Here is a 25,000-nt window from a genome sequence, read left to right on the forward strand (position 1 = left end):
GGGGTAATGTTGTCTGACCTAGCTGGTTTATAATGACACAGGGGGTAATGTTGACTGACCTAGCTGGTTTATAATGACACAGAGGGGTAATGTAGTCTGACCTAGCTGGTTTGTAATGACACAGGGGATAATGTTGTCTGGCCTAGCTGGTTTATAATGACACAGGGGGTGATGTTGTCTGACCTAGCTGGTTTATAATGACACATGGGGTGATGTTGTCTGACCTAGCTGGTTTATAATGACACAGGGGGTAATGTAGTCCGACCTAGCTGGTTTTATAATGACACAGGGGATAATGTTGTCTGGCCTAGCTGGTTTATAATGACACAGGGGATAATGTTGTCTGGCCTAGCTGGTTTATAATGACACAGGGGGTGATGTTGTCTGACCTAGCTGGTTTATAATGACACAGGGGGTAATGTTGTCTGACCTAGCTGGTTTATAATGACACAGGGGGTAATGTTGTCTGACCTAGCTGGTTTATAATGACACAGGGGGTAATGTTGTCTGACCTAGCTGGTTTATAATGACACAGGGGGTAATGTTGTCTGACCTAGCTGGTTTATAATGACACAGGGGGTAATGTTGTCTGACCTAGCTGGTTTATAATGACACAGGGGGTAATGTTGTCTGACCTAGCTGGTTTATAATGACACAGAGGGGTAATGTCTGACCTAGCTGGTTTATAATGACACAGGGGGTAATGTTGTCTGACCTAGCTGGTTTATAATGACACAGAGGGGTAATGTTGTCTGACCTAGCTGGTTTATAATGACACAGGGGGTAATGTTGTCTGACCTAGCTGGTTTATAATGACACAGGGGGTAATGTTGACTGACCTAGCTGGTTTATAATGACACAGGGGGTAATGTTGACTGACCTAGCTGGTTTATAATGACACAGGGGGGTAATGTTGTCTGACCTAGCTGGTTTATAATGACACAGGGGTAATGTTGTCTGACCTAGCTGGTTTATAATGACACAGGGGTAATGTCTGACCTAGCTGGTTTATAATGACACAGGGGGTAATGTTGTCTGGCCTAGCTGGTTTATAATGACACAGGGGTAATGTAGTCTGACCTAGCTGGTTTATAATGACACAGGGGGTAATGTTGTCTGGCCTAGCTGGTTTATAATGACACAGGGGGTAATGTAGTCTGACCTAGCTGGTTTATAATGACACAGGGGGTAATGTTGTCTGACCTAGCTGGTTTATAATGACACAGAGGGGTAATGTAGTCTGACCTAGCTGGTTTATAATGACACAGGGGGTAATGTCTGACCTAGCTGGTTTATAATGACACAGGGGGTAATGTTGTCTGACCTAGTGGTTTATAATGACACAGGGGTAATGTTGTCTGACCTAGCTGGTTTATAATGACACAGGGGGTAATGTCTGACCTAGCTGGTTTATAATGACACAGGGGATAATGTTGTCTGACCTAGCTGGTTTATAATGACACAGGGGGTAATGTTGTCTGACCTAGCTGGTTTATAATGACACAGGGGGTAATGTTGTCTGACCTAGCTGGTTTATAATGACACAGGGGGTAATGTTGTCTGACCTAGCTGGTTTATAATGACACAGGGGATAATGTTGTCAGACCTAGCTGGTTTATAATGACACAGAGGGGTAATGTAGTCTGACCTAGCTGGTTTATAATGACACAGGGGGTAATGTTGTCTGGCCTAGCTGGTTTATAATGACACAGGGGGTAATGTTGTCTGACCTAGCTGGTTTATAATGACACAGGGGATAATGTAGTCTAACCTAGCTGGTTTATAATGACACAGGGGATAATGTAGTCTGACCTAGCTGGTTTATAATGACACAGGGGATAATGTTGTCTGACCTAGCTGGTTTATAATGACACAGGGGATAATGTTGTCTGACCTAGCTGGTTTATAATGACACAGGGGATAATGTAGTCTGACCTAGCTGGTTTATAGTTTATAATGACACAGGGATAATGTTGTCTGACCTAGCTGGTTTGTAATACAGTAGACTATATCCTGTAGTTTAATACTGTTGGCTAGCTTAATGATTCCAATAGGAATGACACATCACGTTGCAGCATAATGTGATTTACACTTTAAGGTTGAAAATTATTCTGGTACATTTCAGTTTTCCAGAAATTCTGGTTGGAAGATCACTGGAAAATGTTTTGGGAACTTTCGTGGAATTTTGCAACCCAACTTGCAGGCCCTGTGGCCTGTAAAACCATGAGTTTCAGGCCGCTGTATAAGGCCTGATGTGGCCTGTAAAACCATGAGTTTCAGGCCGCTGTATAAGGCCCGACGTGGCCTGTAAAACCATGAGTTTCAGGCCGCTGTATAAGGCCCGATGTGGCCTGTAAAACCATGAGTTTCAGGCCACTGTATAAGGCCCGACGTGGCCTGTAAAACCATGAGTTTCAGGCCGCTGTATAAGGCCCGATGTGGCCTGTAAACGATGAGTTTCAGGCCGCTGTATAAGGCCCGATGTGGCCTGTAAAACGATGAGTTCCAGGCCACTGTATAAGGCCTGACGTGGCCTGTAAACCATGAGTTCCAGGCCGCTGTATAAGGCCTGATGTGGCCTGTAAACCATGAGTTTCAGGCCGCTGTATAAGGTCCGACGTGGCCTGTAAACGATGAGTTTCAGGCCGCTGTATAAGGCCTGATGTGGCCTGTAAACCATGAGTTCCAGGCCGCTGTATAAGGCCCGACGTGGCCTGTAAACCATGAGTTTCAGGCCGCTGTATAAGGCCCGACGTGGCCTGTAAACCATGAGTTCCAGTCCGCCGTATAAGGCCCGACTTGGCCTGTAAACCATGAGTTTCAGGCCGGTTTATAAGGCCTGACGATGTATGTAATGGTTAAATGATAATATTCTCCTAGGAACTCACTTGGGTGAAGGCCACAGAACTGAAAATCAACGAACAACAATCGTTTCTCTGTTACTAAAATAATACAGTCATGGGATGTAACTGTTGGATGGAAAAGGCAAGGCACACTGGGAAATTATTGGAGGCTTAGTGGGGGCATTGAACTGAAGTAAACAACAACAACAACAACAAACAGCATTTCCACGACTCCTGTGAAGGTGGAACTGTCAGCTATTTCAGTTTCTACATTATTGTAGGTTGTTGGTTTTACAGTGCAGCAACGCGCGCGTGTGTGTGTGTGTGTGTTCAAGTATTGGTGTGATGAAAACATTTTGAAGTCCTACTGCTCAGTAAATATCAATGATCTCCGAACTAACTTTATCCACTGACTGACTGACCTCTCCCCCTCTCTCTCCCTCCTAACCTCTCCCCCGCTCTCTCCTCTCTCTCCCCTCCCCTCTCCCACTGATCCTTCCCTCCTCTCTCTCCTCCCTCTCCTCTCCCCTCTCCCACTGATCCTTCCCTCCTCTCTCTCCTCCCTCTCCTCTCCCCTCTCCCACTGATCCTTCCCTCCTCTCCCTCCTCTCCCTCCTCCCTCCCTCCCTCCTCCTCCCTCCTCTCCCTCCTCTCTCTCCTCCCTCTCCTCTCCCCTCTCCCACTGATCCTTCCCTCCTCTCCCTCCTCTCCCCCTCCTCTCCCTCCTCTCTCTCCTCCCTCTCCTCTCCCCTCTCCCACTGATCCTTCCCTCCTCTCCCTCCCTCTCTCTCTCTCCTCCCCCTCTCTCTCCCTCCTAACCTCTCCCCCTCTCTCTCCCTCCTAACCTCTCCCCCTCTCTCTCCTCTCTCTCCTCCCTCTCCCTCCCTCTCCTCTCCCCTCTCCCACTGATCCTTCCCTCCTCCCTCTCCCTCCTCTCCCTCCTCTCCCCTCTCCCACTGATCCTTCCCTCCTCTCTCTCCTCCCTCTCCTCTCCCTCTCCCACTGATCCTTCCCTCCTCTCTCTCCTCCCTCTCCTCTCCCCTCTCCCACTGATCCTTCCCTCCTCTCCCTCCTCTTTCCTCCTCCCTCTCCCTCCTCTCCCTCCTCTCCCTCCTCTCTCTCCTCCCTCTCCTCTCCCCTCTCCCACTGATCCTTCCCTCCTCTCCCTCCTCTCCCTCCCTTCTCCTCTCTCTCCTCCCTGTCCTCTCCCCTCTCCCACTGATCCTTCCCTCCTCCTCCCTCCTCTCTCTCTCTCCTCTCCCCCTCTCTCTCCCTCCTAACCTCTCCCCCTCTCTCTCCCTCCTAACCTCTCCCCCTTCTCTCCTCTCTAATTCCCTCTCCCTCCCTCTCCTCTCCCCTCTCCCACTGATCCATCCCAATTAACTAGTAGTTTAATAATTAACTAGTAGTTTAATAATTAACTAGTAGTTTAATAATTAACTAGTAGTTTAATAATTAACTAGTAGTTTAATAATTAACTAGTAGTTTAATAATTAACTAGTAGTTTTATTATTCTCTATGGTAGTGTTCAGCTGTATAATAATTAACTAGTAGTTTTCTCTCCTCCAGGTATTCTCTATGGTAGTGTTCAGCTGTATAGTAATTAACTAGTAGTTTTCTCTCCTCCAGGTATTCTCTATGGTAGTGTTCAGCTGTATAATAATTAACTAGTAGTTTTCTCTCCTCCAGGTATTCTCTATGGTAGTGTTCAGCTGTATAGTGAATGAAGGCTACATGAACATCGGCAGCGAGCGGTTGCTGTGCGTCTTCAATAAGAACGCCGATGCCTGTAACTACGGCGTTACCGTGGGCGTGGTCTGTTTCCTAGGCAGCGTCTGCTTCCTGGTTCTAGACATCTACTTCCCCACCATCCACAGTGTCCGACTCAGGAGGAGAGCAACTCTCATCGACATGGTCTTCTCTGGTACACACACACACACATTATATACATACACACACAGAGACACATCCACACGTCATGTTATCTCTAGGAGGTTTTCTGAACCATCTGTCCTGTTGGTCCCGCCTCCCCCCCAGCCCTGGCCAGCTTCCTGTGGTTCGTGGGTTTCTGTTTCCTGGCCAATCAGTGGCAGCAGACGACAGAAGAAGAGCTCCCATTGGCTCAGGGCTCCGACGCCGCCAGGGCTGCTGTTGCCTTCTGCTTCTTCTCCATCCTCACCTGGGTAAGAGACACCTGGGGGGGGTCTGGGTGTGTGCATGTGTGTAATGTGTGTGTGTAATGTGTGTGTAGTGTGTGTGTGTGTAATGTGTGTGTGTAATGTGTGTGTATGTGTGTGTGTGTGTGTGTAATGTGTGATGTGTGTGTGTAATGTGTGTGTGTAATGTGTGTGTGTAATGTGTGTGTGTAATGTGTGTGTGTGTAGTGTGTGTAATGTGTGTGTGTAATGTGTGTGTGTTGTGTGTAATGTGTGTGTGTGTAGTGTGTGTAATGTGTAGTGTTTAATGTGTGTGTGTTGAACCAGAACATGTTGTTTACCGAGGACAAGGAGAGACCAGAACAGCCCCCAGGTTGACACTTTATTTACAATGACGGCCTACCCTGGGCCAAACCCGGACGACGCTGGGTTCCCAAACCCGGACGACGCCTCCCTATGGAACTCACGGCCGGATGTGATACAGCCTGGAATCGAACCAGGGACTGTAGTGACGCCTGTAGTGTAGATGCAGTGCCTTAGACCGCTGCGCCATTCTGTATTGTACTGTATGATATGGAGTGGAATTATGGACATCGTTCAGACCATGATAAAGCAGGGAGAGGACATGCGTTTCTGGTGCAGCACATGTGGCCTACAAAGTTACTAGTACAGGCTAGTACAGGCTAGTACAGGCTAGTACAGGCTAGTACAGGCTAGTACAGGCTAGTACAGGCTAGTACAGGCTAGTACAGGCTAGTATAGGCTAGTACAGGCTAGTACAGGCTAGTACAGGCTAGTACAGGCTAGTACAGGCTAGTACAGGCTAGTATAGGCTAGTACAGGCTAGTATAGGCTAGTACAGGCTAGTACAGGCTAGTACAGGCTAGTATAGGCTAGTACAGGCTAGTACAGGCTAGTACAGGCTAGTACAGGCTAGTACAGGCTAGTACAGGCTAGTACAGGCTAGTATAGGCTAGTATAGGCTAGTACAGGCTAGTATAGGCTAGTACAGGCTAGTATAGGCTAGTACAGGCTAGTACAGGCTAGTATACTTATTGGGGACCAATAATAAAAACCAGTGGGGACTGGTAGTATTTAATAGTTGATTCTAAGTTGATTCTAAGATTTGCATGTAATTTTGTATATGTATATGTATATATATATATGTATGTATATATATTTATATATATATATATATATATATATATATATATATATATATATATATATATATATATATATATATATGCTATATATATTTTGTATTTGTATATGTTTATGCTGTTTGTTCTTTGTTATAGAGCCACAAAGATTGGAGAAGTGGTTTATCCGTATGTCTCCATTTGGTCTTGTTGTTTGTTTTCCCATTTTCCCAGAAGTGGTTAGAGTCTACAGGTTCTTCAATTTCTGGTATTTCTGTTTTGTTTTAGTGATTCACCATTGCGAAGGCGTAAGATACGTTTTTTCTGGGCGTCTGTGTTTTTGGTTTCGCAATTTCTTTCTTGTGTTTTTTTAAATATTCTTCATCAAACTAGGGGTGTCAGTGGGCTGACTGTGGTCTGATAGGGGTGTCAGTGGGCTGACTGTGGTCTGATAGGGGTGTCAGTGGGCTGACTGTGGTCTGATTGGGGTGTCAGTGGGCTGACTGTGGTCTGATTGGGGTGTCAGTGGGCTGACTGTGGTCTGATCGGGGTGTCAGTGGGCTGACTGTGGTCTGATTGGGGTGTCAGTGGGCTGACTGTGGTCTGATTGGGGTGTCAGTGGGCTGACTGTGGTCTGATTGGGGTGTCAGTGGGCTGACTGTGGTCTGATTGGGGTGGGCTGACTGTGGTCTGATAGGGGTGTCAGTGGGCTGACTGTGGTCTGATAGGGGTGTCAGTGGGCTGACTGTGGTCTGATTGGGGTGTCAGTGGGCTGACTGTGGTCTGATTGGGGTGTCAGTGGGCTGACTGTGGTCTGATAGAGGTGTCAGTGGGTTGACTGTGGACTGATAGGGGTGTCAGTGGGCTGACTGTGGTCTGATAGGGGTGTCAGTGGGCTGACTGTGGTCTGATAGGGGTGTCAGTGGGCTGACTGTGGTCTGATTGGGGTGTCAGTGGGCTGACTGTGATCTGATTGGGGTGTCAGTGGGCTGACTGTGGTCTGATAGGGGTGTCAGTGGGCTGACTGTGGTCTGATTGGGGTGTCAGTGGGCTGACTGTGGTCTGATAGGGGTGTCAGTGGGCTGACTGTGGTCTGATAGGGGTGTCAGTGGGCTGACTGTGGACTGATAGGGGTGTCAGTGGGCTGACTGTGGTCTGATAGGGGTGTCAGTGGGCTGACTGTGGTCTGATTGGGGTGGGCTGACTGTGGTCTGATAGGGGTGTCAGTGGGCTGACTGTGGTCTGATAGGGGTGTGTGGCTGACTGTGGTCTGATTGGGGTGTCAGTGGGCTGACTGTGGTCTGATTGGGGTGTCAGTGGGCTGACTGTGGTCTGATTGGGGTGTCAGTGGGCTGACTGTGGTCTGATAGGGGTGTCAGTGGGCTGACTGTGGTCTGATAGGGGTGTCAGTGGGCTGACTGTGGTCTGATAGGGGTGTCAGTGGGCTGACTGTGGTCTGATAGGGGTGTCAGTGGGCTGACTGTGGTCTGATAGGGGTGTCAGTGGGCTGACTGTGGTCTGATTGGGGTGTCAGTGGGCTGACTGTGGTCTGATTGGGGTGTCAGTGGGCTGACTGTGGTCTGATAGGGGTGTCAGTGGGCTGACTGTGGTCTGATTGGGGTGTCAGTGGGCTGACTGTGGTCTGATTGGGGTGTCAGTGGGCTGACTGTGGTCTGATTGGGGTGTCAGTGGGCTGACTGTGGTCTGACTGTGGGGTGTCAGTGGGCTGACTGTGGTCTGATTGGGGTGTCAGTGGGCTGACTGTGGTCTGATTGGGGTGTCAGTGGGCTGACTGTGGTCTGATTGGGGTGTCAGTGGGCTGACTGTGGTCTGATTGGGGTGTCAGTGGGCTGACTGTGGTCTGATTGGGGTGTCAGTGGGCTGACTGTGGTCTGATTGGGGTGTCAGTGGGCTGACTGTGGTCTGATAGGGGTGTCAGGGCTGACTGTGGTCTGATTGGGGTGTCAGTGGGCTGACTGTGGTCTGATTGGGGTGTCAGTGGGCTGACTGTGGTCTGATAGGGGTGTCAGTGGGCTGACTGTGGTCTGATGGGGTGTCAGTGGGCTGACTGTGGTCTGATTGGGGTGTCAGTGGGCTGACTGTGGTCTGATGGGGGTGGGCTGACTGTGGTCTGATTGGGGTGTCAGTGGGCTGACTGTGGTCTGATAGGGGTGGGCTGACTGTGGTCTGATTGGGGTGTCAGTGGGCTGACTGTGGTCTGATAGGGGTGTCAGTGGGCTGACTGTGGTCTGATAGGGGTGTCAGTGGGCTGACTGTGGTCTGATAGGGGTATCAGTGGGCTGACTGTGGTCTGATTGGGGTGTCAGTGGGCTGACTGTGGTCTGATTGGGGTGTCAGTGGGCTGACTGTGTTCTGATAGGGGTGTCAGTGGGCTGACTGTGGTCTGATTGGGGTGTCAGTGGGCTGACTGTGGTCTGATTGGGGTGATTGGGGTGTCAGTGGGCTGACTGGTCTGATAGGGGTGGGCTGACTGTGGTCTGATAGGGGTGTCAGTGGGCTGACTGTGGTCTGAGTGGGCTGACTGTGGGTGTCAGTGGGCTGACTGTGGTCTGATTGGGGTGTCAGTGGGTGGGCTGACAGTGTGGTCTGATTGGGGTGTCAGTGGGCTGACTGTGGTCTGATTGGGGTGGGCTGACTGTGGTCTGATTGGGGTGTCAGTGGGCTGACTGTGGTCTGATAGGGGTGGGCTGACTGTGGTCTGATTGGGGTGTCAGTGGGCTGACTGTGGTCTGATAGGGGTATCAGTGGGCTGACTGTGGTCTGATAGGGGTGTCAGTGGGCTGACTGTGGTCTGGTAGGGGTATCAGTGGGCTGACTGTGGTCTGATTGGGGTGTCAGTGGGATGACTTTTCTGATAGGGGTGGGCTGACTGTGGTCTGATAGGGGTGTCAGTGGGCTGACTGTGGTCTGATAGGGGTGTCAGTGGGCTGACTGTGGTCTGATTGGGGTGTCAGTGGGCTGACTGGTCTGATAGGGGTGGGCTGACTGTGGTCTGATTGGGGTGTCAGTGGGCTGACTGTGGTCTGATAGGGGTGTCAGTGGGCTGACTGTGGTCTGATTGGGGTGTCAGTGGGCTGACTGTGGTCTGATTGGGGTGTCAGTGGGCTGACTGTGGTCTGATTGGGGTGTCAGTGGGCTGACTGTGGTCTGATTGGGGTGTCAGTGGGCTGACTGTGGTCTGATAGGGGTGTCAGTGGGCTGACTGTGGTCTGATTGGGGTGTCAGTGGGCTGACTGTGGTCTGATTGGGGTGTCAGTGGGCTGACTGTGGTCTGATTGGGGTGTCAGTGGGCTGACTGTGGTCTGATTGGAGTGTCAGTGGGCTGACTGTGGTCTGATTGGGGTGTCAGTGGGCTGACTGTGGTCTGATAGGGGTGTCAGTGGGCTGACTGTGGTCTGATTGGGGTGTCAGTGGGCTGACTGTGGTCTGATAGGGGTGTCAGTGGGCTGACTGTGGTCTGATTGGGGTGTCAGTGGGCTGACTGTGGTCTGATAGGGGTGTCAGTGGGCTGACTGTGGTCTGATAGGGGTGTCAGTGGGCTGACTGTGGTCTGATTGGGGTGTCAGTGGGCTGACTGTGGTCTGATTGGGGTGTCAGTGGGCTGACTGTGGTCTGATAGGGGTGTCAGTGGGCTGACTGTGGTCTGATAGGGTGTCAGTGGGCTGATTGGGGTGTCAGTGGGCTGACTGTGGTCTGATAGGGGTGTCAGTGGGCTGACTGTGGTCTGATTGGGGTGTCAGTGGGCTGACTGTGGTCTGATTGGGGTGTCAGTGGGCTGACTGTGGTCTGATAGGGGTATCAGTGGGCTGACTGTGGTCTGATAGGGGTGTCACTGGGCTGACTGATCTGATAGGGGTGTCAGTGGGCTGACTGTGATCTGATAGGGGTGTCAGTGGGCTGACTGTGGTCTGATAGGGGTGTCAGTGGGCTGACTGTGGTCTGATTGGGGTGTCAGTGGGCTGACTGTGGTCTGATAGGGGTGTCAGTGGGCTGACTGTGGTCTGATTGGGGTGTCAGTGGGCTGACTGTGGTCTGATTGGGGTGTCAGTGGGCTGACTGTGGTCTGATAGGGGTATCAGTGGGCTGACTGTGGTCTGATAGGGGTGTCACTGGGCTGACTGATCTGATAGGGGTGTCAGTGGGCTGACTGTGATCTGATAGGGGTGTCAGTGGGCTGACTGTGGTCTGATAGGGGTGTCAGTGGGCTGACTGTGATCTGATAGGGGTGTCAGTGGGCTGACTGTGGTCTGATTGGGGTGTCAGTGGGCTGACTGTGGTCTGATAGGGGTGGGCTGACTGTGGTCTGATTGGGGTGTCAGTGGGCTGACTGTGGTCTGATTGGGGTGTCAGTGGGCTGACTGTGGTCTGATAGGGGTGTCAGTGGGCTGACTGTGGTCTGATTGGGGTGTCAGTGGGCTGACTGTGTGGTCTGATTGGGGTGTCAGTGGGCTGACTGGTCTGATAGGGGTGGGCTGACTGTGGTCTGATAGAGGTGTCAGTGGGCTGACTGTGGTCTGATAGGGTTGTCAGTGGGCTGACTGTGGTCTGATTGGGGTGTCAGTGGGCTGACTGTGGTCTGATTGGGGTGTCAGTGGGCTGACTGTGGTCTGATTGGGGTGGGCTGACTGTGGTCTGATTGGGGTGTCAGTGGGCTGACTGTGGTCTGATAGGGGTATCAGTGGGCTGACTGTGGTCTGATAGGGGTGTCAGTGGGCTGACTGTGGTCTGATAGGGGTATCAGTGGGCTGACTGTGGTCTGATTGGGGTGTCAGTGGGATGACTGGTCTGATAGGGGTGGGCTGACTGTGGTCTGATAGGGGTGTCAGTGGGCTGACTGTGGTCTGATAAGGGTGTCAGTGGGCTGACTGTGGTCTGATTGGGGTGTCAGTGCGCTGACTGGTCTGATAGGGGTGGGCTGACTGTGGACTGATAGGGGTGTCAGTGGGCTGACTGTGGTCTGATAGGGGTGTCAGTGGGCTGACTGTGGTCTGATTGGGGTGTCAGTGGGCTGACTGTGGTCTGATAGGGGTGTCAGTGGGCTGACTGTGGTCTGATTGGGGTGTCAGTGGGCTGACTGTGGTCTGATAGGGGTGTCAGTGGGCTGACTGTGGTCTGATAGGGGTGTCAGTGGGCTGACTGTGGTCTGATTGGGGTGTCAGTGGGCTGACTGTGGTCTGATTGGGGTGTCAGTGGGCTGACTGTGGTCTGATAGGGGTGTCAGTGGGCTGACTGTGGTCTGATAGGGGTGTCAGTGGGCTGATTGGGGTGTCAGTGGGCTGACTGTGGTCTGATAGGGGTGTCAGTGGGCTGACTGTGGTCTGATAGGGGTGTCAGTGGGCTGACTGTGGTCTGATTGGGGTGTCAGTGGGCTGACTGTGGTCTGATTGGGGTGTCAGTGGGCTGACTGTGGTCTGATAGGGGTATCAGTGGGCTGACTGTGGTCTGATAGGGGTGTCACTGGGCTGACTGATCTGATAGGGGTGTCAGTGGGCTGACTGTGATCTGATAGGGGTGTCAGTGGGCTGACTGTGGTCTGATAGGGGTGTCAGTGGGCTGACTGTGGTCTGATTGGGGTGTCAGTGGGCTGACTGTGGTCTGATAGGGGTGTCAGTGGGCTGACTGTGGTCTGATTGGGGTGTCAGTGGGCTGACTGTGGTCTGATAGGGGTGTCAGTGGGCTGACTGTGGTCTGATTGGGGTGTCAGTGGGCTGACTGTGGTCTGATTGGGGTGGGCTGACTGTGGTCTGATAGGGGTGTCAGTGGGCTGACTGTGGTCTGATAGGCGTGTCAGTGGGCTGACTGTGGTCTGATTGGGGTGTCAGTGGGCTGACTGTGATCTGATAGGGGTGTCAGTGGGCTGACTGTGGTCTGATTGGGGTGTCAGTGGGCTGACTGTGGTCTGATTGGGGTGTCAGTGGGCTGACTGTGGTCTGATTGGGGTGTCAGTGGGCTGACTGTGGTCTGATTGGGGTGTCAGTGGCCTGACTGTGGTCTGATTGGGGTGTCAGTGGGCTGACTGTGGTCTGATTGGGGTGGGCTGACTGTGGTCTGATAGGGGTGTCAGTGGGCTGACTGTGGTCTGATAGGCGTGTCAGTGGGCTGACTGTGGTCTGATTGGGGTGTCAGTGGGCTGACTGTGATCTGATAGGGGTGTCAGTGGGCTGACTGTGGTCTGATTGGGGTGTCAGTGGGCTGACTGTGGTCTGATTGGGGTGTCAGTGGGCTGACTGTGGTCTGATTGGGGTGTCAGTGGGCTGACTGTGGTCTGATTGGGGTATCAGTGGCCTGACTGTGGTCTGATTGGGGTATCAGTGGCCTGACTGTGGTCTGATAGGGGTGGGATGACTGTGGTTTGATAGCGGTGGGCTGACTGTGGTCTGATAGGGGTGTCAGTGGGCTGACTGTGGTCTGATAGGGGTGTCAGTGGGCTGACTGTGGTCTGATTGGGGTATCAGTGGGCTGAATGTGGTCTGATAGGGGTGGGATGACTGTGGTTTGATAGCGGTGGGCTGACTGTGGTCTGATAGGGGTGGGCTGATTGTGGTCTGATAGGGGTGTCAGTGGGCTGACTGTGGTCTGATAGGGGTGTCAGTGGGCTGACTGGTCTGATAGGGGTGGTGGGCTGACTGTGGTCTGATAGGGGTGTCAGTGGGCTGACTGTGGTCTGATAGGCGTGTCAGTGGGCTGACTGGTCTGATAGGGGTGTCAGTGGGCTGACTGTGGTCTGATAGGGGTGTCAGTGGGCTGACTGTGGTCTGATAGGGGTGTCAGTGGGCTGACTGTGGTCTGATAAGGGTGTCAGTGGGCTGACTGTGGTCTGATAGGGGTGTCAGTGGGCTGACTGATCTGATAGGGTGTCAGTGGGCTGACTGTGATCTGATAGAGGTGTCAGTGGGCTGACTGTGGTCTGATAGGGGTGTCAGTGGGCTGACTGTGATCTGATAGGGGTGTCAGTGGGCTGACTGTGGTCTGATAGGGGTGTCAGTGGGCTGAATGTGATCTGATCGGGGTGTCAGTGGGCTGATTGTGATCTGATAGGCGCATCAGTGGGCTGACTGTGGTCTGATAGGTGTGTCAGTGGGGTGGGGTGTTAATGGGCTGACTGTGGTCTGATAGGTGCGTCAGTGGGGTGGGGTGTCAGTGGGCTGACTGTGGTCTGATAGGGGTGTCAGTGGGCTGACTGTGGTCTGATAGGGGTATCAGTGGGCTGACTGTGGTCTGATAGGGGTGTCAGTGGGCTGACTGTGGTCTGATAGGGGTGTCACTGGGCTGACTGTGATCTGATAGGGGTGTCAGTGGGCTGACTGTGGTCTGATAGGGGTGTCAGTGGGCTGACTGTGATCTGATAGGGGTGTCAGTGGGCTGACTGTGGTCTGATAGGGGTGTCAGTGGGCTGAATGTGATCTGATCGGGGTGTCAGTGGGCTGATTGTGATCTGATAGGCGCATCAGTGGGCTGACTGTGGTCTGATAGGTGTGTCAGTGGGGTGGGGTGTCAGTGGGCTGACTGTGGTCTGATAGGTGCGTCAGTGGGGTGGGGTGTCAGTGGGCTGACTGTGGTCTGATAGGGGTGTCAGTGGGCTGACTGTGGTCTGATAGGGGTATCAGTGGGCTGACTGTGGTCTGATAGGGGTGTCAGTGGGCTGACTGTGGTCTGATAGGGGTGTCAGTGGGCTGACTGTGGTCTGATAGGGGTGTCACTGGGCTGACTGTGATCTGATAGGGGTGTCAGTGGGCTGACTGTGGTCTGATTGGGGTGTCAGTGGGCTGACTGTGGTCTGATAGGGGTATCAGTGGGCTGACTGTGGTCTGATAGGGGTGTCACTGGGCTGACTGATCTGATAGGGGTGTCAGTGGGCTGACTGTGGTCTGATTGGGGTGTCAGTGGGCTGACTGTGGTCTGATTGGGGTGTCAGTGGGCTGACTGTGGTCTGATTGGGGTGTCAGTGGGCTGACTGTGGTCTGATTGGGGTATCAGTGGCCTGACTGTGGTCTGATTGGGGTATCAGTGGCCTGACTGTGGTCTGATAGGGGTGGGATGACTGTGGTTTGATAGCGGTGGGCTGACTGTGGTCTGATAGGGGTGTCAGTGGGCTGACTGTGGTCTGATTGGGGTGTCAGTGGGCTGACTGTGGTCTGATTGGGGTATCAGTGGGCTGAATGTGGTCTGATAGGGGTGGGATGACTGTGGTTTGATAGCGGTGGGCTGACTGTGGTCTGATAGGGGTGGGCTGATTGTGGTCTGATAGGGGTGTCAGTGGGCTGACTGTGGTCTGATAGGGGTGTCAGTGGGCTGACTGTGGTCTGATAGGGGTGTCAGTGGGCCGACTATGGTCTGATAGGGGTGTCAGTGGGCTGACTGTGGTCTGATAAGGGTGTCAGTGGGCTGACTGTGGTCTGATAGGGGTGTCAGTGGGCTGACTGATCTGATAGGGGTGGGCTGACTGTGGTCTGATAGGGGTGTCAGTGGGCTGACTGTGGTCTGATAGGCGTGTCAGTGGGCTGACTGGTCTGATAGGGGTGTCAGTGGGCTGACTGTGGTCTGATAGGGGTGTCAGTGGGCAGACTATGGTCTGATAGGGGTGTCAGTGGGCTGACTGTGGTCTGATAAGGGTGTCAGTGGGCTGACTGTGGTCTGATAGGGGTGTCAGTGGGCTGACTGATCTGATAGGGGTGTCAGTGGGCTGACTGTGATCTGATAGAGGTGTCAGTGGGCTGACTGTGGTCTGATAGGGGTGTCAGTGGGCTGACTGTGATCTGATAGGGGTGTCAGTGGGCTGACTGTGGTCTGATAGGGGTGTCAGTGGGCTGAATGTGATCTGATCGGGGTGTCAGTGGGCTGATTGTGATCTGATAGGCGCATCAGTGGGCTGACTGTGGTCTGATAGGTGTGTCAGTGGGGTGGGGTGTCAGTGGGCTGACTGTGGTCTGATAGGTGCGTCAGTGGGGTGGGGTGTCAGTGGGCTGACTGTGGTCTGATAGGGGTGTCAGTGGGCTGACTGTGGTCTGATAGGGGTATCAGTGGGCTGACTGTGGTCTGATAGGGGTGTCAGTGGGCTGACTGTGGTCTGATAGGGGTGTCACTGGGCTGACTGTGATCTGATAGGGGTGTCAGTGGGCTGACTGTGGTCTGATAGGGGTGTCAGTGGGCTGACTGTGATCTGATAGGGGTGTCAGTGGGCTGACTGTGGTCTGATAGGGGTGTCAGTGGGCTGAATGTGATCTGATCGGGGTGTCAGTGGGCTGATTGTGATCTGATAGGCGCATCAGTGGGCTGACTGTGGTCTGATAGGTGTGTCAGTGGGGTGGGGTGTCAGTGGGCTGACTGTGGTCTGATAGGTGCGTCAGTGGGGTGGGGTGTCAGTGGGCTGACTGTGGTCTGATAGGGGTGTCAGTGGGCTGACTGTGGTCTGATAGGGGTATCAGTGGGCTGACTGTGGTCTGATAGGGGTGTCAGTGGGCTGACTGTGGTCTGATAGGGGTGTCAGTGGGCTGACTGTGGTCTGATAGGGGTGTCACTGGGCTGACTGTGATCTGATAGGGGTGTCAGTGGGCTGACTGTGGTCTGATTGGGGTGTCAGTGGGCTGACTGTGGTCTGATAGGGGTATCAGTGGGCTGACTGTGGTCTGATAGGGGTGTCACTGGGCTGACTGATCTGATAGGGGTGTCAGTGGGCTGACTGTGATCTGATAGGGGTGTCAGTGGGCTGACTGTGGTCTGATAGGGGTGTCAGTGGGCTGACTGTGGTCTGATTGGGGTGTCAGACCCAGGGGCTGACTGTGGTCTGATAGGGGTGTCAGTGGGCTGACTGTGGTCTGATAGGGGTGTCAGTGGGCTGACTGTGATCTGATAGGGGTGTCAGTGGGCTGACTGTGAACACTCTGAGAGACTCTGGGTTGAGGTCAGTGATAAGTAGTCTACAGTACTACTGCCAAGGGATGAGCTGTAGGTGTACCTACCGTGGGAGGCCCCTCGAAGCCTACCGTTGACTATGTACAGACCCAGGATGTAACAGAGCTGTAGGTGTACCTACCGTAGGAGGCCCCTCGAAGCCTCCCTTTGACTATGTACAGACCCAGGATGTAACAGAGCTGCAGGAGTTGTGACCCGTTTTTGTTGTTGTTTGTTCATTATGTTGTCGTAGTTGTGTCTAGAGTGACAAATCTGAGGAGGGAATGCTGTCCCTTACCTAACAGAAACTCCTGTTTTTAGCTAGGAAGCTCTAACACCTAACCTCTGACCTCTAGCACCTAACCTCTGACTCCCGGCTGCTGTTTTTAGCTAGGAAGCTGGTTGACTTCAGCTCTTACTTCTAAGTTACTATAGTTACCTTGACTTCTGCTTTAATAATGAACACCTCTGACCTCTAACCTCTGACCTCTGACTCTAGGCTGGCCTGACGGCGCTTGCTCTCCAGACATTCATCAACCTGTTCCAAAACTTCAGCCTCTTCACCGATCAGCTCGATGACAGCGCGGTTACCACGACAACGCCCGCAGCACGCCCGTCGCCAACGGAGTCACCATAGTAACCACCAACCCCTACCAGCAGGCCCCTCCCTTCAGCGAAACTCTGAGTCTGGACCCTTCTGCCCTCACACCTGCTCCTGTCTTCTAGAGGAGAGAGACGGAGAGAGTAGAGAGAAGAGAAAGATGGAGAGATGGAGAGAGAGAGATGGGGAGAGTAGAGAAAGATGGAGAGAGGAGAGAGGGAGAGAAGAGAGATGGAGATAGATGTAGAGAGAGGGGGAGAGAGGAGAGAGAGATGGAGAGAAGAGATAGAGGGAGAGATGCAGAGAGAGAGAGAAGAGATAGATGAGCGAGATGCGGAGGAATGGACAGAGAGAAGAGAGGGAGGATATGAGAAATAAAGAGAGAGAGAATAGGAGAGAGTTTCTAGGCGTGAGACCGTTGTGACATGACAGAGGTTGTAGCTTCAAGATGTTGTGGGTTAGCCTGATTGGCCGACTGAGGGTCAGGTGATGCTGGCTCTCTGTCACCATGGCAACTGCTGGCTCAGTCTAGGATTCACACAGAGCAGGAACTAGAGCACACACACAGAGGCCATTTTACCCAGAGAGGTATATAACATTGTTGTAAATATAGCAGTCTACATCACCTTATGAAGGTCCTTTGGAACTCAGTATTAAAGCTGTAGGAAACAGAGAGATTAGAGAGAGAGAGAGACAGAGAAACAGATAAGAGACAGAGAAGACAGAGAGAGACAGAGAAACAGAGACAGAGAGAGAGAGAGAGAGAGAGAGAGAGAGAGAGAGAGAGAGAGAGAGAGAGAGAGAGAGAGAGAGAGAGAGAGAGAGAGAGACAGAAACAGAAAGAGAGACAGAAACAGAAACAGAGAGAGACAGAGAAACAGAAAGAGAGAGACAGAGAAACAGAAAGAGAGAGACAGAGAAACAGAAAGAGAGAGACAGAGAAACAGAAAGAGAGAGACAGAGAAACAGAGAGAGAGAGACAGAGAAACAGAGAGAGAGAGACAGAGAAACAGAAAGAGAGAGACAGAGACAGAGAAACAGAAAGAGAGAGACAGAGAAACAGAGAGAGACAGAGAAACAGAGAGAGAGAGACAGAGACAGAGAAACAGAAAGAGAGAGACAGAGACAGAGAAACAGAAAGAGAGAGACAGAGAGAGAAACACAGAGATAACAGAGAGAGAGAGACAGAGAGAGACAGAGAGAGACAGAGAGAGAGAGAGAGAGAGAGAGAGAGACAGAGAGAGAGACAGAGAAACAGATGAGAGAGAGAGAGAGACAGAGAGAGAGACAGAGAGACAGAGAGAGAGACAGAGAAACAGACAGAGAGAGAGAGAGAGAGAGAGAGAGAGAGAGAGAGAGAGAGAGAGAGAGAGAGAGACAGAAAGAGAGAGACAGAGAAACAGAGAGAGAGAGAGACAGAGAGAGAGAGACAGAGAGAGAGACAGAGACAGAGAGAGAGAGAGAGAGACAGAAGAGAGAGACAGAGACAGAGAAAGAGAGAGAGAGAGAAACAGAGATAATAGAGAGAGAGAGAGAGAGAGAGAGAGAGAGACAGAAACAGAGAGACAGACAGAGAGGGACAGAGAGAACAGAGAGACAGAGAGAGAGAGAGAGACAGAGAGAGAGACAGAGAGAAACAGAGATAGAGAGAGAGAGAGAGAGGGACAGAGAGAACAGAGAGACCTCCATTAGAGAGACAGAGAAACCTCTTATAATGTGAAATAATTCATGTCATTTAATATTTTATTGTAAAATGCTGAAGCTGGAATATGAAATATAAAACAAGACAGAGAAACAAGAACCAAGAGAGAGAGACTCATTGAGTGTATTTATTTTATTCATGTGATTTGACAGAGAGAGAGAGACAGTTGAGAGACAGAAAGAGAGAGACAGAAACAGAGAGAGAGACAGAGAGAAACAGAGATAATAGAGAGAGAGAGAGAGAGAGACAGAGAGAGAGACAGAAACAGAGAGACAGACAGAGAGAAACAGAGAGAATAGAGAGACAGAGAGAGAGAGAGAGAGACAGAGAAACAGAGAAAGAGACAGAGAAACAGAGATAATAGACAGAGAGAGAGAGAGAGACAGAGGGACAGAGATAATAGAGAGGGACAGAGATAATAGAGAGACCTCCATTAGAGTGGCTGTAAATCCTCTTATAATGTGAAATAATTCATGTCATTTAATATTTTATTGTAAAATGCTGAAGCTGGAATATGAAATATAAAACAACACGTCAACAAGAACCAACCGCTGCGTCTCATTGGTGTATTTATTTTATTCATGTGATTTGATTGGTTGATTGAAATGTATCTTCTTGAATCCTAAGCAACCTGCCTACACATAGTTTGAAGTAGAAACACCAACATAGATACTGTAGTGGGTCAAAGCTGTGAGCTGGAAAACCTTGGTGGAGCATGGGTGCAATACCAACGTCTGTTCTCCCTTAAAACATGGGTGCAATACCAACGTCTGTTCTCCCTTAAAACATGGGTGCAATACCAACGTCTGTTCTCCCTTAAAACATGGGTGCAATACCAACGTCTGTTCTCCCTTAAAACATGGGTGTAATAATGTGTGGACCTCAGACATTTGCTCGTTGTTCCATAGTTTTCTCGTCTTCTGAAACAAGTCCCAGCTACCTACCAGCTCTTATTCATCAATGTATCAGATTAAAGAACCTTTCATATAAAATACTTTCATCATCTTAAAAATGGTTAAATATATGTTTAATTAACTAGGGCAAGTCAGTTAAGAACAAATTCTTATTTACAGTGACGACCTACCGGGGGAACAGTGAGTTAACTGCTTTGTTCAGGGGGCAGAACAACAAGATGTTTCAGCTCTTGTCAGCTCGGGGCCACTTCGGCTAGTCCAACGCTCTAACCACTAGGCTACCTGCCAACCCCAACGTATAATATAGTATCAGCTTTCATATAAAACACGATCATCAATATCAACATATAATATAGTTTTATAGTCGTTGTTCCGGAAGCTTCTTATAGTACCAGCGTTGATATATAAATGTCTAAATATGGTCGTCGTACGGTTAGTCACATGTTAGTCGTTGTTCCGGAAGCTTCTTATAGTACCAGCGTTGATATATAAATGTCTAAATATGGTCGTCGTACGGTTAGTCACATGTTAGTCGTTGTTCCGGAAGCTTTCGTATTTATTTACCTTTCCCGTAGCGGAAACAGGTAACTGCCAGAATAACGGAAACACGTGGAGTTGACGAGGGATACGGAGTATATTGAAAGCAGGTGCTTCCACACAGGTGTGGTTCCTGAGTCCATTATTAAGCTATCAACAGCCCCATATCTCCTGAGGATCATGTGTCGGCATGCTGGGCGGGCCATTATCTGCGTTACCATGGCTACGCCCCCCATCCACCAGATCTCAACCCCCCCAAACGGAACACTTATGGGAGATTCTGGAGCGATCCAGACACTTGCAGAATCTATACCAAGGAGCACCGAAGCTGTTCTGAGGGGCCTGTAACGGACCAACCAAGGAGCACCGAAGCTGTTCTGAGGGGCCTGTAACGGACCAACCAAGGAGCACCGAAGCTGTTCTGAGGGGCCTGTAACGGACCAACCAAGGAGCACCGAAGCTGTTCTGAGGGGCCTGTAACGGACCAACCAAGGAGCACCGAAGCTGTTCTGAGGGGCCTGTAACGGACCGACCAAGGAGCATCGAAGCTGTTCTGAGGGGCCTGTAACGGACCGACCAAGGAGCACCGAAGCTGTTCTGAGGGGCCTGTAACGGACCAACCAAGGAGCACCGAAGCTGTTCTGAGGGGCCTGTAACGGACCAACCAAGGAGCACCGAAGCTGTTCTGAGGGGCCTGTAACGGCCCAACCAAGGAGCACCGAAGCTGTTCTGAGGGGCCTGTAACGGACCAACCAAGGAGCACCGAAGCTGTTCTGAGGGGCCTGTAACGGACCAACCAAGGAGCATCGAAGCTGTTCTGGCTCCTGGTCGTCCAACGTCCTGTTAAAAACACTTGATGTTGGTGTTTCCTTTATTCAGTTACCTGCATCTTCAATACTCTAATATATAATCACATAATCATATTTAAAACACAACGCTTTTATCCACATTTTACATACAGGTGGTCCCGTCTGGGTGCATCCCATAGGACACCCTATTCCCTACATAGCGCACTACTTTAGACCACTAGGTAGGGAATAGGGGGACATTTTGACAACTAGGTAGGGAATAGGGGGCCAGTTTGACAACTAGGTAGGGAATAGAGGGCCATTTTGACCACTAGGTAGGGAATAGGGGGCCAGTTTGACCACTAGGTAGGGAATAGGGGGCCAGTTTGACCACTAGGTAGGGAATAGAGGGCCAGTTTGACCACTAGGTAGGGAATAGGGATCCATTTTAACCACTAGGTAGGGAATAGGGGGGCCATTTTGACCACTAGGTAGGGAACTAGGTAGGGAATAGGGGGCCAGTTTGACCACTAGGTAGGGAATAGGGGGCCAGTTTGACCACTAGGTAGGGAATAGGGGGCCAGTTTGACCACTAGGTAGGGCATAGGGGGCCAGTTTGACCACTAGGTAGGGAATAGGGGGCCATTTTGACCACTAGGTAGGGAATAGGGGGCCAGTTTGACCACTAGGTAGGGAATAGGGGTAGGGGAATAGGGGCCATTTTGACCACTAGGTAGGGAATAGGGGCCAGTTTGACCACTAGGTAGGGAATAGGGGGCCAGTTTGACCACTAGGTAGGGAATAGGGGGGGCCAGTTTGACCACTAGGTAGGGAATAGGGGGCCAGTTTGGGGCCAGTTTGACCACTAGGTAGGGAATAGGGGGCCAGTTTGACCACTAGGTAGGGAATAGGGGGCCAGTTTGACCGCTAGGTAGGGAATAGGGGGCCAGTTTGACCGCTAGGTAGGGAATAGGGGGCCATTTTGACCACTAGGTAGGGAATAGGGGGCCAGTTTGACCACTAGGTAGGGAATAGGGGGCATTTTGCAAGTAGCCTATATCTCTGTAAATACATTCCATGTAGCTCTCATTCAATCAATCTCCACCTGTCATACAGTCACAAATTAACTATTTAGTCTAGCTCTAACCTGAGAGAGAGAGAGAGAGAGAGAGAGAGAGAGAGAGAGAGAGAGAGAGAGAGAGAGAGAGAGAGAGAGAGAGAGAGAGAGAGAGAGAGAGAGGAGAGAGAGAGAGAGAGACAGAGAGAGAAGGAGAGAGAGAGGGAGAGAGGAGGAGAGAGAGAGGGAGAGAGAGAGACAGAAAGAGTCAAATAGAGAGTAGTTCTAGTAATTATAAGTTAAAGTGACAGAGTTCCTAATCTGTCAGTTAGTTAGTTAGTTATAGTAACCACAGTCGTATATCTAGCCATATATTTAACAACATGTTTCTCTATATATGTGTCTGGTAGTAACCATGGAGACAGGAGAAGTGTCTGGACTAAAACAGGACCTGACAGAAGCTGTACAATAAGGAAGAAACAGACAAAACATCAGATAAAGGTCGAAGGTTAAAAGGCGACCTCGTTAGATCTAGTGCTACTCAAACTTCGTGTTTTAAATGGTCAAGAAAAGGTGAAAGTTCCTCCCGGGTGTTCCAGGAGAAAGGAAGGGACGTCACCTGCAGTGACGGGAGGCTGTCGCTGGGTGAAAGGTCAAAGGTGATTAAAGGTGACATGGTTAAAGGTCGACTAATGGCAGATATAGTGTTCAGTGCCGGAGGTTCTGATGATGTCACACACATATCGTCTCCTAACAGACACACAGTACGGAAAAGGTCAACCGCTCACAGTTTCCACCAATGGGTGGGTGAGGGAGGGAGAAGGTGGGGGGTCCGATTGCATATCATTCCGTACCATGATGTCACACTCTGACATCAGGGGGGAGGGGCTACGGCTCCTCAGGGGGGAGGGGCTACAGCACAGCAGTCTTTCTGGGGGGGTCAGGGGTTAGGGGTCAAAGGTCATGGTTGTCCTTATCAACAGCTGATTGGCTGAATCAGACCTGTTCCAACAGGGCTGGACTAAAACCCTGCTGCCTCACCAGAGTCTCTCTAGGAGGAGGGTTGGCGAAAGGAAACTATTTCTTAGAGGTCAGAGGTCAGGGTTGAGTCTCCTCTTCCTCTCCTTCCCGTGTGCTGAGCATGCGCACTAAGCTCCTCCTTCTGAGAGGGTTGGGAACCAATCCTAGCAGAGACTGAGAGTTCCGAGCTCCTCCCCCTTCTCTCCCCTCCCCCTCGACGGTTGATTCGTTGTCCATCAATAACGAGCATCCTGATTGGTCAGAATCCACCGTGATGCTTATAAAGCTGGAGTCCAATTGGAGAAAGGGAACAGAAAGGCGTGTCTCCGCTGGGTTCGTGTCCAATGAGTCTCTCTGAGAGGCGGAGTCAACCGACAGGGTCCGCCTCCTCAGATGCATGCTGCTGTCCGTCGACTGGGTCACCGTGGAAACCTGGGCTTCAGCAGGTGGGGCTACGGAGATGCAGGGCGGGCTCATCCTCTGCTTCCTGGTCCACTCTCGAACGGGAGACGCCGATTGGCTGCTGAGACACCTGCTCCTCTGGTCCTCTTCAAATGAGAGGCAGGCGTGGAGGGAGGTGTGGGGAGAGCAGGGTGTGTGTGGGGGGCTGGACGTGTGGTGTGTGTGTTCAGGTGTGTGTGAGGGGCTGGACGCGTGGTGTGTGTGTTCAGGTGTGTGTGAGGGGCTGGACGCGTGGTGTGTGATGCGACAGACTTCATCATCAGTCTCATCTGGAAAGGAAGTGGGGAGACGGCTAGGACTGGAACCGAGGCTCAGGGGAAATGGATCACGGCTGAAGGCAGGGCTGGAACTGGGACTCTGCTTTGGGTCAAAGCTGGTCTGAGGGCTCTGGGGAGTGGAGGGAGTAGAGACAGTGAGGTTGGGGCTGGGGATTGAGGGTGTGGAGGGGGAGGAGAGGGACAGGCTGGGACCTCCAGAGCAGAGAGAGATGGTGAGGCTGGGGTCTGGGGTCTGGGGTATCTCAGGTCTCTGGGGTGTCTGTGAGTTGTCTGTAGTCTGAGGGGTGGAGATCTGAGGGCTGGGGGGCCGCTGGGGCCCACTATCACTGTGGCTCCTACTGTGTCCTCTGGTAGATATAACCCTCTGACTGTGTGTGTGACGCAGTGTGTGTACGGTGTGTGTGTGGCGGAGTGTGTGTGCGCTGGAGGTGCGTCCTCGGGGGGAGCGGGACGGCGAGGAGGGGTGGTGTACGTCCAGGTGTGTGTTACCACCAGGGGGCAGGCTGGGTAGCGGTGAGAGGTGCATGCTGGGTACGGTGAGGTGGGTGCCGTCGACAGAGCTCCCCCGCAGATCGTCGGTGGAACTGCAGCTCAGGTCCTCAGAGTCACAACGCACCGCCTCCTACGAACAGACAGGAAGTAGGAAGTAGAGACAGGAAACAGAGGGTCAGAGGTCACTAGGACTGTTTTGAACACAATGTTTGAACATTAAATTAATGACAGTTGAAGGTGAATGAAATTTAAATCTGGCCTGGACTGTAAAGTTCCCAGCTAACACAAAACATTCTAACAACTCGATCTGGCCTGGACTGTAAAGTTCCCAGCTAACACAAAACATTCTAACAACTCGATCTGGCCTGGACAGTAAAGTTCCCAGCTAACACAAAACATTCTAACAACTCGATCTGGCCTGGACAGTAAAGTTCCCAGCTAACACAAAACATTCTAACAACTTGCATGCAAGGTTCCAAAAACAGACGTTCACAGAACATCCATGGAAATTAATGTGCTACCTGGGTAAAAGCTGCAGTCTACATACCTGTCTCCTCAGCTGTCTTCTCGCACTGAGGGAGGAGCTGGGTCCCGGCTGTCTGTCCATGCTGTGTGATGGGCTACTCTTATAAGAGGTGTGTCTATTGTTATGAGGAGTGTGTCTATTGATGCTGTGTGCAGGGCTACTGACATAAGGGGTGTGTCTACTGTCCATGCTGTGGGAGGGGCTGTGGATATAAAGGGTGTGTCTACTGTCCATGCTGTGGGATGGGCTGTGGATATAAGGGGTGTGTCTATCCATATGAGGGGTGTGTCTACTGTCCATGCTGTGGGAGGGGCTGTGGATATAAGGGGTGTGTCTATCCCTATGAGGGGTGTGTCTACTGTCCATGCTGTAGGAGGGGCTGTGGAAATAAGGGGTGTGTCTACTGTCCATGCTGTGGGAGGGGCTGTGGATATAAGAGGCCCGTCTATCGAGGTAACGGGAGGAGTCTCTGTCGATGCTCTGAGCAGGGCTGAGTCTGTAACTATGTGTGTCCATACTGTGGGATGGGCTATGTATATAAGAGGCCCGTCTGCTGTCAACGTGGCCAGG

The 25,000-nt window shown here is 51.5% G+C and overlaps 2 protein-coding genes across 2 annotated transcripts in view; one reads left to right on the forward strand and one right to left on the reverse strand.

Annotated features, from left to right (window-relative positions):
* Window positions 1-16,870, forward strand: part of LOC112240905 (synaptogyrin-1-like) — an 18,131-nt gene extending 1,261 nt beyond the window's left edge. Inside the window, exons 2-4 of the mRNA XM_042316219.1 lie at window positions 4,533-4,767; window positions 4,881-5,026; window positions 16,553-16,870. Coding sequence (XP_042172153.1) covers window positions 4,533-4,767; window positions 4,881-5,026; window positions 16,553-16,690 — 519 coding nt within the window. The 3' untranslated portion in view covers window positions 16,691-16,870. The remainder of the gene's footprint in view (window positions 1-4,532; window positions 4,768-4,880; window positions 5,027-16,552) is intronic.
* Window positions 16,871-22,035: 5,165 nt separating this feature from the next.
* LOC112240906 (voltage-dependent T-type calcium channel subunit alpha-1H) overlaps window positions 22,036-25,000 on the reverse strand; it is a 131,918-nt gene continuing 128,953 nt past the window's right edge. Inside the window, exons 36-37 of the mRNA XM_042316218.1 lie at window positions 24,452-25,000; window positions 22,036-24,034 (exon numbers count right to left, since the gene is read on the reverse strand). The exon at window positions 24,452-25,000 is cut by the window's right edge and continues 185 nt beyond it. Coding sequence (XP_042172152.1) covers window positions 22,751-24,034; window positions 24,452-25,000 — 1,833 coding nt within the window. The 3' untranslated portion in view covers window positions 22,036-22,750. The remainder of the gene's footprint in view (window positions 24,035-24,451) is intronic.

Source organism: Oncorhynchus tshawytscha, unplaced genomic scaffold (assembly GCF_018296145.1).
Source record: "Oncorhynchus tshawytscha isolate Ot180627B unplaced genomic scaffold, Otsh_v2.0 Un_contig_7217_pilon_pilon, whole genome shotgun sequence".
Classification (NCBI taxonomy): Eukaryota; Metazoa; Chordata; class Actinopteri; order Salmoniformes; family Salmonidae; genus Oncorhynchus; species Oncorhynchus tshawytscha.